Source organism: Prosopis cineraria, unplaced genomic scaffold, assembly GCF_029017545.1.
Source record: "Prosopis cineraria cultivar Desert tree isolate PC_DT_omini unplaced genomic scaffold, ASM2901754v1 PC2, whole genome shotgun sequence".
NCBI lineage: Eukaryota > Viridiplantae > Streptophyta > Magnoliopsida > Fabales > Fabaceae > Prosopis > Prosopis cineraria.
The window spans coordinates 38,461,174-38,479,800 of NW_026555333.1; the positions used below are offsets into that span (position 1 = coordinate 38,461,174).

General features: G+C 33.0%; 1 protein-coding gene and 1 long non-coding RNA gene across 2 annotated transcripts; one reads left to right on the forward strand and one right to left on the reverse strand.

The window, feature by feature from the left end:
* The first annotated feature begins 10,722 nt into the window (after positions 1-10,722).
* On the forward strand, positions 10,723-13,239 carry LOC129303491 (uncharacterized). The gene is made up of 3 exons (XM_054942847.1): positions 10,723-10,958; positions 11,375-11,515; positions 12,933-13,239. Exons 1-3 carry the CDS (start codon positions 10,770-10,772, stop codon positions 13,074-13,076), a joined length of 474 nt encoding a protein of 157 aa, XP_054798822.1. The 5' UTR covers positions 10,723-10,769; the 3' UTR covers positions 13,077-13,239.
* A 1,487-nt stretch (positions 13,240-14,726) lies between these two features.
* LOC129302193 (uncharacterized) lies at positions 14,727-15,924 on the reverse strand. Its single transcript, XR_008591202.1, has 3 exons — positions 15,782-15,924; positions 15,033-15,088; positions 14,727-14,938 (listed from the first exon to the last, which is right to left on the reverse strand). It is a non-coding gene; the product is annotated as an uncharacterized LOC129302193 (long non-coding RNA).
* Between the last annotated feature and the right edge of the window lie 2,703 nt (positions 15,925-18,627).

The window sequence follows — 18,627 nt, forward strand, 5'->3', positions numbered from 1 at the left end:
TTTGGATCAAGGAAGGCTTTTAAAAGATGACATATATCGTGGTCTGAAAGGAGTATTTTCTCTCTCCAACATTTAACGGAGGGTACAAAGGAAAATTTGCAGTAAAATTTTAATGACATAACTTATAAATAGGATAAAAAAAATCTTCTATCTCCACCTCATAAATAGTACTAGAAGGAGTACTAAAATTTATTTTCTTTGGTACATTGTATACAATGTTTCATATATTTTTGGAAAAATTAGTTTGCATATTCTTATAGCTTTTTTCAATTTTAAATTCAGTCTATATATATATATATATATATATATTGTATTATTTTAATTAAGCCTTTGCAATTTGACATGTTAGATTTGTTAATTATTAAAAGTTAAAATTTTTAAAATTTTCCTTTAGACAATTAAAAATGATTTAAATTTTAGATTTAAAATCTTACATTCAAAATACGTGTTTAAAATCCTCTGTTTAGATAATGTAAAAAATTTTAAAGGTAAAAAAAAAAGATGAGTTGAGATTCAAAGTAAAAATAAAAGACTAAAAGTAACAAGTTTATATATGTTTTTGGATCATAGATGAGAAAGAGAGATAAGAAAAGTAACAAGAACAGTAGAGACATTGGTGGTAAAAAAGTGATGGAAATACAAGAATAGGAGTAGCTAGAATTTTAAATAAATATGGTATAAAAAATTTCAAATTACAAAAAAAAAATTATGTTAAAATATGCAAAATTTTCTTAAACTTTGAGTAGTTGCACATAGCTCTTCATCTTTAAAAATTTAAAATTAAACTCCCTAACTTTTTACTTTTTTATCCTAAATTCTTCAACTGTTATTTTTTAGTTATTTTATTAATAAAAGTTTTCATGTTGTACTAAAAAAGACACAAAGCAAAGTTAATGATAACAAAAAAAATATCAATAACCGCTATGTATCCTTTGTTAATATAATGTGACAATTTTCATTAGTAAAATAACTAAAAAATAGTAGGGAAGCTTTTAGTAAAAAAAAAAGTTAGGAAGTTTAATTTTAAACTTTGACAGGTGATTGGAATTATGTGTAAATTGTTTTAAAATGTAAGAAAATTTTATACTCCCTCTGTCTAAAAATATGAGGCATTTTTAATTAAATCTCACTTCCCAATAAAGTGGTTACCTACTTTTAAACTAACCATATCTTTTCATATTTATTCTTGCTAAATATCCAACAATAAATATAAAGTTATTATCAATAGAGACACTTTTAGAAAAAAAAAAAAGCAATGACTACATCTTGAAAGAGTAAAAATATCTTATATTTTTAAACATCCAATTCCTCAAAAAATATATATTATTTTATTTTTGAAATTGTAGTTCTCTCCGTGCCTCAGTGTGAGAGCATGAGTTCTTTCCATCTCATGTGAGGGTGTTAGTTAGGTAGTTAGGGTGAGGGTTCAGGACGATGGATGGTGGCTATCGGGGATGGTGATCGATAATTCTTGGTGACATTATGGAAGGGATAAGAATTACTACTCCTTTAGTTTAGAGAGATAATGATGCGAGGAAAGTCTTGTTCGGTAAACTCTTATCAGATAAAATCGTGATGAAATCAGCAATGGAAGCGATTTTGCAGAAGGCATGGAATATGAATTCTAGTCTGAATATTATTGAAGTGATCGGGAATGCTTTTTTATTTTAATTTGATGATGAGGAAGAAGATAACAGGATTTTGAGAGGTAGACCATGGTGTATTAATGGTTGTTTGTTGAGTTTACAAGAATGATCTAGGTATAAGGCTTATGATGAGTTTGATTTTGGCCTTTATCCGGTGTGGATTCAACTTCACAATGTTCTACTTGAGGCGATGAATCTAGATAATACTATAATGATCGGAGGTTGCATGGAAGAGGTAGTGATGGCTGAGGATCCTTGCTTTAATGGTCGGTATCTATGTAGCTTTTTGCGTGCTAAAGTAGTTTTGGATCTGCGGAAAGCCTTGGCATATGGTTTCTGGATGCCAAAACCAGATGGCAATAATAGCTGGGTCTCTGTCAAGTATGAGAAGTTACAGAACTTTTGCTTTAAATGTGGTAAGGTCAGTCATTATCTGAGAGGTTGTAATTCAAAGAGGCTGAGGTCTGAGTTTAATCCTATTGAGCCATGGTATGGTGCTTGGCTTACTACAACTGTGTGTAAGAATTGGGAGGAGGCAATTGTGATCGTGAAGAAGGATTGGCCTGAAACTAGGGTCAATAAGAGGAATAAAGAGGGAGAGGGTGGAGGGGAAAAGGAAGGAGAATTCAATAATAAAGAGGATGATATATTTAGTATTAAACTAAATAAATTGTCACTGGATGGTTCTAAAGTTGTAGGTGATAAAAGATTTTCATCCAAGGACAAATTGGATTCTATTAGCGTGAAAAAGGAATTTAGAAGTTGGTCTCTTGATAGTAAGGCTTAAGGGAAGGTTGTGTATGACTCAGGCCCAAATCTTTCTTAAAGATAAGAAGCAGGCCTAAGTGGATGTAAGGGCATGAAGGAGGAAGTAGTTGTCCAAACTGTGCCAAATGTGGGTCCTTGTGGTAAGAAGAAGGCTCTTATTTAGAAGGCCAGGTTGCTATTGATGACAAGAATTGTTTGGCAATTGTCCCTTATATTGGGAGGGTTGTTGGTGAAATGGTGAGTCAGTTTAAAAGGTTTGGTTTGAAGAGAGATGCTGTTGATGATATTGGGCCAATAGAAACTAAGAAGATAAAGGTTTGTAGTGTTGAAGTTCAACATAAAGGGCTAATCTCATCTTATGTAGAGAACTTGTGAAAAACCAAGGGTCGAATTCGAAGGAGTATAAGTTAAAAAAAGAGGACTGGTTTAATGGTTGAGAACTAGGATGTGGAGGATTTGATTATGAATGAGAATAATAGTGAATGTGATCCTGGTAGAGGATTTATATTCAAAGCTAGTAGGGGTAGGGGGCGTAAGAGTGTGATTGCTAAAGGTAAGGATGGCTAGCCTCTAACAGCCACCAGAGGGCTATGAGGCTGCTTTCATGGAACTGTCAAGGTTTGGGAAGAGTCTTGATGGTGAGAAATTTGAGCGATATGGTGAATAAGTTCAGTCCTTCAATTATCTTCCTGATGGAAACAAAAATAAATAGTAATAAGAATAGGAGAGTTAGAAGAAGATGTGGCATGGTACATGAGCTGTATGTGGAGCTAAAAGGTTTATCGTTTGGGTTGGTTGTATGACGGACTGATGCTGTTCGAGTTAATATGTTGTTTAAATCAAAGAATTTGATTCATACAGTGATTTCAGCAAGTAGCTTAAATGTGCCTTAGTACATGACTTTTGTATATAGCCCACCAAAGGAAGGGGAGAGGAAGCTAGTCTGGAATAAATTGAGGCAACTAGCAAGAGGTGTTGATGATTCTTGGCTGTTAGTGGGTGATTTTAACGATCTGCTTTCTCAGTTTGAGAAGGAAGGTGGTAATCCAAGGGCTTTAAGGAAGATTCTTGGCTTTCAAAGTTTGCTTTCTGATTGCAATTTGTTAGACCTTGAGTTTAAAGGGTTTAAGTATACATGGTGTAATAAAAGGCCAGGGGCTAGTGTTCGAGAAAGGATTGATCGTGCCTTAGGTAATGTTGAGTTTAGAGAGGCCCTTGAGAAGGCAATGGTTTTCCATTTAGAGCCTGTGGGATTGGATCATCATGCTTTAATAGTTGACTGCTGTTTTGTGGATGAGAAATCTCTAAGGTCTTTTAAATTTGAAGCGATTTAGGTCAATCATGAGGATTATTTGTTGACTGTCAATAAGGGTTGGAATGATGTAGTGGGAGTGGAGATGGATGGAGTAAAGGATTTATTATGTAGACTTAAAGCATGTAAGAAGGAGTTAAAGAGATGGAACAAGAGGGAATTCCTAATTTTAGAAGGGCTATTGATCTGTTAAGAGGCAAGTTGGCTGAATGTCATTCAGGGTTGCTTATAAAGGCTAAGTTACAAGAGGCTGAATTGATTGTGCAGTAGCTTAAAGAGGCCTGGAATATGGAGGAAAAGTATTAGTGGCAGAGGTCAAGGATAAGTTGGCTTCATAGTGGTGATAGGAATACGAAATTTTTTCACACCAGTGTGATTCAAAGACGCCAAAGAAATAAGGTGGTCAAATTGAAGGCGAGTGACGGAAGTTGGATTGAGGATAAGGATTGTATTGATAAAACCTTTTGTGATTTTTATTGTAAATTGTTTAGTTCGGTTGATGTAAGACCTCTGGATCAAGCACTTTTCTATGTGAATAATGTGGTGACAAATGCTGATAACCAACTTCTTACTAGATCAGTAACAAATTTAGAGATTGAAGAGGCTATGTTCTAGATTGGTGCAGATAAGGCACTTGGTCCTGATGGATATTCAGCATTGTTTTATCAATCGGCTTGGAAGGAGGTAAGTGGGAAGGTTTGTAAAATGGTGCATGATTTTTTTGAGAATAAATCTAGTTTATCAGGTTTAAATGAGACAAATATAGTATTGATTTTGAAAGTTGATAAGCCTAAAGGTGTAAATCATTTTAGGCTAATTGGAAAAGTAAGTGCATGCAATGGAGTAGGCATCATTATAGATAAAGAGTGGAAGAAGAATGTTGTAGAGGTTAGCAGAATTGGAGACAGAATTATTTCTTTAAAAATGATAATTGGACGTGAGACTGTTAATATTGTTAGCGCTTATGCGCCGCAAGTCGGGACAGAAGCCAGTCTTAAGGAATTATTTTGGGAGGATCTGGAGGGGTTGATTAGACACATACCACAGAGCGAAAAGATTTTTATTGGAGGAGACTTTAATGGGCATGTCGGGAGGGAAGCTGGTCAGTATCTGAGGGTGCATGGTGGTTTTGGTTTTGGAGAGCTAAACAATGAAGGACAAACTCTTCTTGATTTCTCATTGGCGTATGATTTTAAGATTGCCAACACTTGTTTCAAGAAGAGAGATGAGCATCTCATCACTTACAAAAGTGGAGCCTCAAGGTCACAAATTGATTTTCTTTTGGTTAGGAACACGGATAGAAAACTTTGTAAAAATTGTAAGGTGATCCCCGGAGATGCTGTAACGACACAACATAGGGTCCTAGTCCTTGATGTGTGTATTATGAGTAAAATCCAAAAACGTCGACAAGTAGTAACACCAAGGATTAGGTGGTGGCAATTAAAAGGTGAGAAGCAAGATATTTTCAAGCGAAATCTTTTAGATAAAGGAATTTGGGATTCTCAGGGAAGTGCTAACATCATATGGGAGGATATGGCTAAAAAGATACGGGAGGTTGCAAAAGTAGTTTTGGGAGAATCGAAAGGTTCTAGTCCGAGAGATAAGGAGTCTTGGTGGTGGAATAATAGTGTACAGGACAAAATCAAGTATAAGAAGAACTGTTTTAAAGCCATACATTTGTGTAACAATGAGGAAAATTGGGAGAGGTACCGTATAGCTAAGAAGGAAACTAAGAGAGCTGTGGGTGAAGCTCGTTCTAAAGCTTTTGAAGAATTTTATAAGAACCTTGAGACGAAGGAAAGAGAGCAAAATATTTATAAGATTGCCAAGAGTAGGGAAAGAAAATCAAGAGATCTAGAACAGGTAAGGTGTATTAAGGATGAAGAGGGAAGAATTTTAGTTACAGATGATGAAATTAAAAATAGATGGGAGACTTATTTTTCTAAACTTTTCAATGATGGAGAGGATTCATCTAGTAACTTGGAGGATTTAGTAACTGGTGAAGGAGAACAAAATTTGTCATTCTATCAAATAATACGTGATAAGGAGGTAAAGGAAGCTCTTAAGAAAATGGCAAATGGTAGAGCCAACGGACCTGATTGTATATCTATCGAAGCGTGGAAATGTTTAGGTGAAGAAGGGGTGAGATGGTTAACTAAGTTATTTAATGTGATTTTACGGTCCAAGAAAATGCCTGATGAGTGGAGGAGAAGTATATTAATTCCTATTTATAAAAATAAAGGAGATATTCAGAATTGTACTAACTATAGAGGGATTAAACTCATGAGCCACACAATGAAATTGTGGGAGAAAGTAATTGAGCACAGGTTGAGATTGGAGACAAGTATTTCTGAGAATCAATTTGGTTTTATGCCAGGTAGATCAACTTCAGAGGCGATTTATCTACTAAGGGGATTAATGGAAAAGTATCGTTGTAAAGATAAAGATCTACACATGGTTTTTATTGATTTGGAAAAAGCTTATGACTGTATACCAAGAGAAGTGCTTTGGAAAGCGTTGGAAAAAAAGGGAGTACGGATTGCTTATATTAAAGCCATACAAGATATGTATGAGGGGGTAAAAACTAGTATAAGAACGCCTAGTGGTCAAACAAAGGATTTTCCTATAAAAATTGGACTACATCAATGATCATCTCTGAGTCCTTATTTGTTCAACTTGATTTTAAATGTTTTGACAGAACATATTCAAGAGGAAATCCTGAAATGTATACTCTTCGTGGATGATATAGTTCTTATAGCAGAGACAAGAGAAGAGGTTAATTGCAAACTTGAGTTATGGAGGAGGACATTGGAGTCGAAAGGTTTTCGTCTGAGTAGAAGTAAGACGGAATATTTATATTGTAAATTTGGTAGAGGACTATTCGAAAATAATTTGAAAGTAAAATTGGGAGATCAAATTATACCTCAAGTGAAAAAGTTTAAATATTTGGGAGCCATTATTCAAAATGATGGCGAAATCAGTGGAGATATTTCACATAGAATTCAAGCTGGGTGGTTTAATTGGAGAAAAGCTAAAGGAGTTATTTGTGACCGTAAGGTGCCTAACAAACTTAAAGGAAAGTTTTATCGCACTGCTATCAGACCGGCAATGTTATACGGTAGTGAATGTTGGGCTCTAACGGGACAGCAAGAGCATAAAGTTGGAGTAGTAGAGATGAGAATGTTACGATGGATGTGCGGACATACACGTAAAGATAAAATTCGAAATGAGCACATACGCGAAAAAGTGAGGGTGGCGCCTATTGAGGAAAAAATGGTAGAAAATCGGTTGAGATGGTTTGGGCATGTACAAAGAAGACCAAAGGAGGCACCAGTAAGAAGAGTGGAACATATAATTTTAAGTCCGATTAAGAGAGGTAGAGGAAGGCCTAAGAGAACACTCTTGGAAGTTGTTAAACGCGATCTCTTAATTAATAATATTCCTAAAAGCTTGATAAATGATAGAGCACAATGGCGTCTTGCAATCCATATAGCCGACCCCATCTAGTGGGATAAAGACTTGTTGTTGTTGTTGTTGTTGTTTGGTTTGTGCAATGTGTCATATAAGATCATTGCCAAAATTATGACTAATAGGCTGAGGTTGCTCATGGATAGAATTATTTCTCACAATCAGAGAGCTTTTATTGCTGGCAAAATGATTCAAGATAATGTGGTAGTAACACATGAAGCTTTTCACTACCTGAAAAACAAAAAATCTAGTTCTAAATGGGAATTTGCTTTGAGAATTGATATGAATAAAGCATATGATCGTTTAGAGTGGGATTTCATTGAAGCTGTAATGGTGAAGATGGGCTTTTGTAGTGTGCGGGTAAGGTGGGTCATGGATTATGTAACTTCTGTAGCATTTAATATGCAAATTGTAGGTAGAAATATAAATTCATTTGTGCCTAAATGTGGGGTGAGACAAGGTGATAATGTATCACCTTATCTTTTTGTTATAGCTATTGAAGTTTTATCCTTTATGATTAAATTTCATGTTGAAAATAAGGATCTGAAGGGCATTAAGCTTACAAGAAGGGCTCCTGTACTGTCACGTTGTTTTTTTTGCTGATGATGCTATTATGTTTTTGAATGCTGATATGGTGAAATGTATGGTGCTGAGGCACATTTTGGATGTTTATTGTGAAGCATTTGGGCAGATGGTGAATTTTGAAAAGTCTTGCTTGTTTTTCTCAGCAAATACTCCTTTCAAAGTAAAGAAAAGGGTTTCTGACTGTTTAGGGATCAAAGACTCAAGTTAACTAAGTAAATATTTAGGTTTGCCTGTTCTTTGGGGGTTATCTAAATCTACTGCTTTGACTTTTGTAAGGGATAAGATTGGGTTGAAGTTACAAGGTTGGAAGCAAAAGTTGCTTATTTTTGCTGGAAGAGAAATATTAATTAAGGTAGTGGAAAATTTGATTCCCACTTACCCAATGACTTATTTTTTGTTTCCTAAGAATTCTTATATGAAAATTGACCAACTTGTATCTGGTTTTGGTAGGGTCAGAAGGGAGAGGAGGGTGTTATGCATTGGAGGAGTTGGTTTGCTTTAACTAAGTCTAAGGATGAAGGGGGGTTGGGTTTTTCATGATTTGCTCTATTTTAACAAAGCTTTGCTTGCTAAATCTACTTGGAGATTGCTGTAAAATCCAGATCACTTTTGGTGCAAAATTCTTAAAGGCATTTATTTTCCTAAAGGAGATTTTCTTATAGCTAAGAAAGGAAGCAAGGCTTCTTGGGGATGTCAAGTCTACTAAAGGGTAGGGATTTATTGTTGGAGAAGTTGTGTTGGAAGGTGGAGGATGGGAAGGATATTCAAATTTTGGATGATTGCTGTTTATCTCAGTTTGAAGGGTTGAAGCTTAGTGCAGGTGCTAGAAATGAGGAGGAGAAGTTGAGAGTTGCAAAACTTATCTGTAATGGTAGATGGAAGTTGGACTTTATTGAACATAGAATGTCTCAGTTGGAAAAGGAGGCAATATTGAAAATTCTTATTCCAGCCCAATCATGCAGAGATAGTGTGGTCTGGTTGGTAAATAGAGATGGTTGCTATGGTGTAAAATCAGGTTACAGGGCGGCTAAAAGGTTAAAGGAGGTTACCAAACCAAAAGATCCTGGGTCCTCTTATCATTTGCCTAAATAGCTTTGAAAGTGTATTTAGAAGGTTTCTGTGCCTCCAAAAATCTAGCATTTTCTATGGAGGTTGGGTGCTGGTGCAATGGCTACAAAGGATGCTTTGTTTCAAAGATCTTGTGCTAAAGATCCTGGTTGTCTTGTGTGTGGAAGTGGGAGGGAGACAATTGAGCATCTCTTATTTCTGTGTCCTTGGGCTAAACAATGCTGGTTTGGAAGTGTACTGGGGTTTTGATTTAATAAATGGTTTGTTACAAGAGTGGAGGATTAGCTTGCTGAGATGCTTGCTGGTAATGTGATTGATGAATTTTGTAAATCAATTTTGGCTAAAATGTGTTGGTGGATCTGAAAGAAGAGATGTAATGGGGTTTTTAGAGGGAAGCAGGTAGATGCAAAGTTGGTGGTCAGCCTTGATTTCTCACAAGCTAAGGAGTTTTGGAAATCTAGAATTAAGGAGGAAAAGGGTAGCAGGAAAGTGTTTAGCTCAATTCCTGTTAGAGTTGCTCGATGGTCTGTTCCTGAGAGGGGTGCAGTTAAATTTAATATCGACAGCTCCTTTGTTGAAGGGACTGGGGAGGTAGGGATTGGCTTGGTTTGTAGAGACTGTGATGGTAATTTTTTTGGGTGGTCTGGGTTTGCAAGTGGATGCTGTCACTCCTTTGATGACAGAGTGTCTTGCTTTAAGGGAAGCTTTGTTACATAGAGATAAGTTTCCCGAGGCTCGTGTGGTTATGGAGACTGACTGCGATGTTTTGTTTAATTTGTTGTAGAAGAATTTAGCTGTGGGATGTGAATGGCAAACCCGTGATGTGCTACAAGAGATCTTGAAGCTTAAAGAGTCTATGCTTGGGATGACCTTTTCCTTGGTTTCTAGGAAAGGGAATAAAGCTACTGATCTTTTAGCAGTATCTACAAGAAAGGGGATGTACCAGTATTCTTGGCTGGGCTCTATACCATCCTTTTTGAGTGAGATGTTAGCTTTTGACTCTTTGTATGAAAGGACATTTGCTGGTGGGTGCCAGAATGAGTTTGATAAGGAAGGCATTGGTTGAAATCTTTATTTGGCTTGTTCTTTTTTGGTCTTATGTTTTTATTTTCTTTTGGTTTAGGTTGTATCGTAGGTTTATTTGCTTTCTTTTACTTTTTGCTAGTTTGTTTGTATAGGTTGCTTTTATTGCTTTCTTGATTAGTGAGTGTAATTTTTTTGATAATCAATAAAATTGACTGTTTTTGGTTAAAAAAATTTCTTAAAAAATGCTTTATATTTTTAAACAGAATAAGTATATTTTAATTAATAAATTATAATAAAATATAGATGATCAAATACAAATTAAAAGATTTTTATGTTTTCGGAATTTCAAATGAGAGGTTCAATTTAAATTTAAGTCTAAATTTAAATTCTCATATATCCAAAATTTATTTTACAGTAATTTCAAATGTTTAAATCAAATTAATATGTATACGACAAGGTTACCCAAAAATTGCATTTCCTTATCAAGTTTTTTTACTATTTTTTTGACTAAAATTACACTTAGGCCATAGAAAAAATTTATTATAAAAAACTTATAAAATTTATAAAATACTCTCAAATTACAAATTATGTACAATTTTAACTTGACAAAGATCATTTATAATTGAGTAATGAATATTTATAACTTGCTATTATAAGTTGTTATTTTTTTTAATAAGTTATAAGTGCTCGTTGTTCAATTATAAATATTTTTTGTCAAGTTGTAAATAAAATATGTGAGATTTGAAAGTATTTTATGAATGTTATGGTATGTTCTAGTAATAAATGTTCTTTTGTGTCACTTGGTGTAATTTGCCCTTTATTTTTGGGCTTATAATCATCCATTATCATCGCCAACGCTTTCACCCGGAACGCAGCAGCCATTGACGGAGCCGAAGATGGAGAAGGCAAAGGAATTGCTGCAAGTGACCTCGGAAGAATCGCAATATCTGTCGCAACACCTTCCTCCTCTCACACCTCACTCAGATTTCTGTTTCTATGAGCACTTTATCCTCAGAGGCATCCAAGTGGATCGAGTCGAACCCGGTCTCGTCGTTTGTACTTTCAAACTCCCTCCTCGCTTCACCGTAACTAGCCTAATCCTTCAATTGTTCCTTTATTGATTTCGTTTTTGAACTAATCTATTGTTTGATTATGCATTTTCCGCATTCATAATTTCTGCTGATTTGCTGTGTGGAAAATTATCTTTCATTTGATAGTTGAACTTGAGTGAGTTGGTTTTGGTTCTCATTAAGACTGTGTTTATGGTTGAATTTTTTCTCTTTTGTGAATAATTGCTGGTGGAGATACAATAACTCGTGTTGCTATCTGCAATTTTATTTGTCATTATTGATCCTTGGTAGGAGAAATCATTCAGAATAATCTCCTAAATGGATTTTGGCTGTGAGTAGGATAAAAGTTTATTTCTTTTGGCACTTTGGTTCCCTGACCATGTTTATGAATATTTCTGAGAATGTGAAGCATGTTGGGTTTGCTCCTACAGGACAGAACTGGCAAGTTGGCTACGGGTGCAATAGTCAACCTTGTAGATGAACTTGGAGGTGCCGTAGCTCATTCGGAAGGTTTCCCCGCGAATGTTTCAGTTGACATGTCCATTTCTTTTCTTTCAACTGCCCATGTTAATGTAAGTAATTTGCTAGAAACTTCCTTTTGATACGTGTGCCTTTCGATTTGATGTCAGTTTTCACTCTCTTTCTGTTATAGTTATGTTGTGCTAGTGAAACTAAAAAAAACATGGAGAGTAAGAAGCAGGAGGAGGAAGAGTGGGAAGTTTAAATGTATCAAATCATGCAAAAGTTCTAGATGCATGATGATTTTCACCCTAGCTTCACTCCTACAAAGAACACCCTTGATATGCTAGTCCTTAACTTTTCGAACTGGATCCTTTACGTTTTGCATTACGAGAGCGGGAGATATATTAGAAAGTAGCGGTGCTGCAAGGGAAAAAGAGGGAGAGGGAGGGAGAAGTAGAGCAATTACCCGGGGGGGGGGGGGTTGTGACAGCAGTATAATTTTATAAATTTAGAAAATCCACATTGTTTTAAAATTGTTCAAGTAATTAAACCTTATGCATGTAGAAATTTTAGTTGGAAGAGGTTTGCCCATTGCTCTTAGTACCTTAGGGGAGATGATCTCTAGCAGAGCCTATTCCTTATGCTTACAAAAAAAAAAAAAAAAATTGTTTAAGCAATCTACCTGACAGCTGTAACATGATTTAGATACTGTTAGCTTGCTTTACATTGCATTTATAGAGGAAGGAATGGAATAAGGCCTTGACCACTGAATAGGTAGAGACGGCTGAATCATTTGTGTTTCTCATTTGTGAGGTTTCCCCTCCCAAAAAGGGCAAAATTCAACATTGATATTGGAGCTTCATTCATGTGTTCAAGGAGAAGGCACTTCATTCAATTGTTTCTACCTATTCAGTGGTCAAGGCCTCATTCCATTCCTCCCCCTATGACCCCCTTACCGTCTCAACACACTCACCTCAGAGGGCGACCTACTCACTGCCCTCACCTTAGAGGGCACTCACCACCCTCCCGTTTGGCTTTTCTTAAGAGTTCCTTCGTAACCAACTTGCCCTCCAAGGTGAGGACAGTGAGTAGGTCACCCTCCGAGGTGAGGGCGTTGAGAAGGTAAGAGGGGTCACAAGGGGGAAAAATTTTAAACTTTAGTTTCTCCAGAAACGCTATGCAAACAAAGCACGTATGGCATCCCATTTAGGGGTACTCACTTATTCAGAGTGGATGTGCGACTGCAGTTAAACACTAGAAAGTAGCGGTTATGCTATTCACTCTTTGAAATGTGGGATTTGCATCACTGTCAATTATTGCTGTGATTGTTTTACTTCATCTTAAATCTTTGGTTCTTTACACAAACTGAGTTCTGAAGTTTCGAGCTCTCAATTCTTGTAATTCCATTTGCTCCATGCACCAACCATTATTTTCATTGATATGAGAATCTTCATATTGAGGGTGCGAGATATGGTATGGCATGTTTTAATGTAGTGAATTGTATCCGTGCATCATTAACTGTTGCAGGATGAACTAGAGATTACTTCTAGGCTCTTAGGACGGAAAGGAGGGTATGCTGGAACAATAGTTCACCTCAGAAACAAAGCAACTGGAGAATTAATAGCAGAAGGTCGCCATTCATTATTCGGAAGACATGCAAGCAAAATTTAGTTCTCTTATGGTTTGAATACATAAGCAAACAAAAAGGGGTTATTTTATGAAACAGATCTGTTAATGTGTTTATTTATTCGATATGTTCCAGTGAAGGACATGGAGGGAGGCTTTTGTACACTGAAGGAACAAAAAAAAAAATTAGAAATTTTCTCCCTTTGAATTCTGGGTTTGTTCAGTTACTTTGAGCATGAACATATAATTTAATTATGGGCCTAAGCTTTATGGGACGTTGAGTTTGAGCCACACTCTATGACATAAGAATAATACAATTTCTTATAGATTTCGCATTATATATTGATATACGGATCGTTTTGTTGCCAGCTCAGATATGGAACAATTTTGCAAAAAATTCACATTGATGGAAGATTTTGTGGGGAGAATAAAAATATATGGAGTCTCGATAGAATGCAGTTGATATTAGATGCGCGAGAACTCTGCAGTAAGCAACTGTTTCAAAGTTATGGAAATCATGATAGCGTACATAGAGCTGAAATTTGATAGAATGAGACAATTCTGGTCCTTGGTTGCTCACAAGGCTTTACGAACCAAGACAACAAATTTTATTCTTGGCGAATTGTTACAAGTCTAAAACGGAGAATTCACTCAATGCCAAATTAATGAGTAGGAGAACTGTTTACATTTATAAACTCAATTTTACTTGTGAGGCTCCTCGAGATAAGACTTACAATAATATCATCATGTTTGATAGCCAAGATGTTAAACAGTCTTACGTCGTGACATTTCACTCAACCTCTTGTTAGTTAAAACTTTTATAGGTACTCCCCATAGACAACTCTCTCTTTCTAAAACACTAGCTTCTCAAGAAAAAAAAAAAATACTAATACCCGTATCAAAAAATTAGTATATTGAATAAAAAACTCACTCATATTTATAAACAATACTTAGATATGTCAATAATATAAGACTCATGACAATGTCTTTTATTCAAGAGTTGATTAATAACTCCAATCTATGATATTTTCATTTAATCTTTTGCAAATCAAATGTGGATAGTACTTTTCATGATATCAATCTCTCAATAAAAATTTTAATATTACGAGCACAAGTTTAAAAAAAAAAAATATTCCCAAAAACCTAGCTTGTGGGTGGGAGAGTTTATCATGGCACTCCAATGTGAGACTCATACAACCAATATTGTTAACTAAAAATATAAGGTTTTGCAAAAATTTGAGTAATTTTTTTTCAAAAAAGATATAATTGTATAACGGATCTGCCCGCTACTCTCTTTTTTACACTTATCTTTTGAAATATATCATGTACAACTATTTTAACGGCTGCAAAAAAAAAAAAATAATGAATTATAGCTCTAGAATATTATAAAGCATTGCATCATTTGCATGTCAAATTGCTCATAAATTTACTTCAAAGATCTTGACCAAACAGAATGCAGGGCTGTGGTATGATCTCATTAACCAGGAAGGCAACATAATGAAAATCTCAGGATGCACAAAATTGCAAACCCAGAAAGTAGTCCAGTGTATTTGTATCTATGAAAGTTCTGAACTACATATCCACTAACCTAATATGATTTAAAAAAAAAAAATCTCATACAATTTAGTAGGGGAAATAACACATAACAGTAAACTTTTGACTTGACTGCAATATTTACTCTGATGATTCCCCGGACTTCTCAGCTAGCATTGCATTGTATTCTTCTCTGAGACTGTTATATTTGTCGCTTAAGGTATTGAAAGTTTCCATTTTCTCATCTGGAACCTCTTTCTTTATCTTCTCCAAACACTGTCTTGTGGATTCAATCTGCTTCTTAAGCTCTTGTATTTTCTGAACTTTCTCTTCATGCTCTTTCTGTAATGCCTCCAACTCTGATGCCTTAATTTCTGTACCAATTCAAATTTCCCATGACATTAAACATGTTCATCATCACATATGAAAACATGAATAGAATTGATAGTCCTGAAAATAAATCACTACCCGTAATTTCTAGTTGTGAGTCATCACCTTCCATAGTTTTTGACTTTTTGTTTCACCTGCACATAACAAAAACAGATTCAAGACATGAACAAGATCAAAAGATCAAACCCATATAGTTTATATTCTCATTTCATTACATAACTTGTCACTTTATGAATTAGTAAGAAAATAAAGAAGTGTATGATAATACTACAAGTGAAAGACAAAACCTTTTTAAAAATATATTTTATCTATAAATAAAAATATGGCAGATATTATGAATTTACATGATAATTAAAAAAAAAACACAATATTCATCACCACCACCACCACCAAAAATAAAAACGTTTACTATGATCATAATTAAGCCACAGACTTTAATCCTTTTTCCAGTCTTAAAGCAAAGAGACATGGACAAGACTCAAATTTGTTTGAGTCTACTTATTTACAACGCTTTCCACAAAAATATCATAAAATAAAAAATTAAAAGTTCTTGCAAACTTGGGGACGAGTTCTTTTTCTTTTTTTTTGGTTGAAATGCTAGAAAGGAAAAACCTAAAAGCGTTTAGGTTAAATTCTTTTGGCAAAATCATCCCTAAAAGGTCTGATTCATTTCCATTTACCTGAAAAAAGAGAACCAAAGGCACTGATAAAATAATGAAAAACCATATAATGGAGTAACAATCTGAAACCAAAGGCACTGATAAGGATCATCCTTTTGGTTCAACTTCAAGAGAGAAAATGAAAAAAAAAAAAAATGAAGAAACGACCTTTTACAGCACTGAAGCTTCTCTTTGAGTTCAAATCAAATGTTCTTCTTCTTCTTCACTTCTCTGTGGTGGTGGCCCCTACCCCAGAAATCTGCCTGTGAAGTCTTCAGTACACACACACCAGAACACTGCAGGAGACTCAGTACTTGTGCGACTTGTGAATGTGAACCATGACTTTTCTTTGTCTGTGTATATAACTATATATAGACCCACACAATGTATGTGATGAGCGAGAAGGGAAGTTTTCTTTGGGAAAATTATTGGGAGAACGATATTAAAATCTCAAAACTTATAATTAATGATAATTAAGTTTTTAATAAAAAAAATTAAAAAAATATTTATAAATATTAATTTAAATAATTATAAATTATGGAGCTCTAAGTTTGAGCTATAAATAAGATATTTAAATTTTAAATATAATTTTTAGTTTGTAATTAGAATTTCTGTTTTTAATTATTTAAAATAATATTTGTGATTTATTTTAAAAAAATTTGGAAACTTAACTGTAACAAATTCTAAGTTTTGGAATTTTAATGTCATTCTCTCAATATTATTTCAATGGACCGAATTTAAAAATTATTTATTCAAGGATCTTGAATTTATCATTTACATGAAGCAAATTTAGTAGTCAGACTATATGTATTTATTGTTAAAATAATATAAATTTATACTCTCTGCCCCATTTTATAATATATTTTTTATAAAATTAAAAATATTGATGAAATCAATTAAATACAATTTTGAATCTTAATTTTCTTATACTTTTTTTTAAAAATAATCTTTATTCTATAAAAGAGAGAGAATAATGATGGGTAATCTTGAAATGGGTTTTATTAATAAATTACGAATTGTTTTTTTAAAAAATATTCTATACGATGAAATATCAAATCACCCAAAAACATCTTATAAAATAAAGCAAAGTAGTACTATTTAATTTATCACTATAACAGCCCAAATTTACATGTGAAATTGTGAATATTTCCTATTAAATATATAAGATAATTTAATAAAAATAAAGTATTATTAAAAATAGTCTTCTAATATTACTTTTTAAATAGAAAGAAAATTAAAATAATTACATATTTAAAATTATATCAAATAAAAAATATTTTTTAAAAAATTATGTTATATTTTTTAAAAATAAGTCTATTATTAAAGTTTATTAGCATGTGTAATTTTTTCTCAAATGATATTATGATTTAGAAATTTTTTTGTACAGGTGTTATATTTTCATTTACATTTTACATTGTGCTCCCTCCAATTCTGTATATTAGACATTTTTTAATAATATAATCTAATATTTTATGAATTATTAATTGATAAAATTATTTTATTTTTAATTAAAATTTTTAAACTACCTTTAAAAAGTAAAATAAATAGAGATATAAAAAAATAATACTATTATATATTTTTTTTTTATTTTTTCACTCAAATATTATGTTTGAAATTTCACTTATTTTTATTTCTTTTATTTTTTATTATATTAATGTTGATAACATTAATAAAAAAATATAACTTTTGGTCAGGTATTTAAATTTTATAATAGATCCTTGAATTTTTTTAATATTTTAAATTCATTCATAATTTTTTAATGTTTTAAATTTTTATTTAAAATATTAAAAACAAAAATAGAAAGTCTTAAAATAAAAAAAATACAATTACATATAACAAAAATTTGAATAGAATGTAGCCATTTAAAATTATATTTTTTATTAAAGATAACTTATTGATAAAATAAAAGAGGAGGAGCGTATCTAAAAGCAGAGTGATGCAACGAAATAGGTAGGATGACGTGGATGGAAAATGGGGCGGGGAGGTGTGACGCCTAGGGTGGGCTCAGAATCAGAAGAGCATTGGGAAGGAAATAAGAAAAGCATGAATATCAGTACCAATGTATCTTCAGTGGTCAGTGCCTTGGGAAAACGTGGCCCATGCCTATATCGCTCATAGCCTCAGGCTCACCCATAGGCATTCCGATTTCCATAATCATCTTCTCACAATGTTGTTTTAAGATCCGAATTCACTCGAATAGTCGGACCAGTCAAATCCTCACTTAGAGAAATAAAATAATCTGATTGCTCGTTTTAGCAATTGATTCGGATTCACCTGTTTTGACCTGAATCATTTTTAAAGACGCGAAACAAAAATTTAAAATTTAGAGTGATTAAACCGTATCGATCTTTTTAAAATATATATATATATATATATATATTATTTTTTATTTAATTATTATATTATTGATTCAACAACTATCAATCTAATCAATTAAATAGACCTATAATTTATTAATATTTTCAATTTATTATTAAATTTAATTTTTAAAACATTACTTTCTTATGACTCTTTTTTAAAAAAATTTATTTATTTATGAGTAGTGGAACAGCTTTTGAACAGATATTTAAAATATATTTTTAAAATTATGTTTTGAAGTTTAATATAGAGATATAATCAAAATTTTGAAAAAAATTAATTTTTAAATTTTTTAACTTTAAATTTATTTATAATTTAATTTTTCAATTATGATCCATTCTGACTTAATCTCTTAAATTTTTATTTATTTATAATTTGATCCTTATTTTTTAAATTTTTTTAAAATTATCTTTATCAAATAAAAGAAATGCTTATACCTTCCTTTAAAATATTTTTCTTTGATGTAGAATCTGAGCTAAAATAAAAAAAGAAAACCAATGAAAATTGAAAAATTGAGTTATAGATGAGTCAAAAGTTGAGAGATTGAGTTGTAATAAGTCATAATTAAAAGATTGAATTACAAGTGAATTAAAAGTCAAAAAATTAAAAGATTAATTTTTTTAAATTTTTCATATTTTTATTCTTTTTATTTTTTA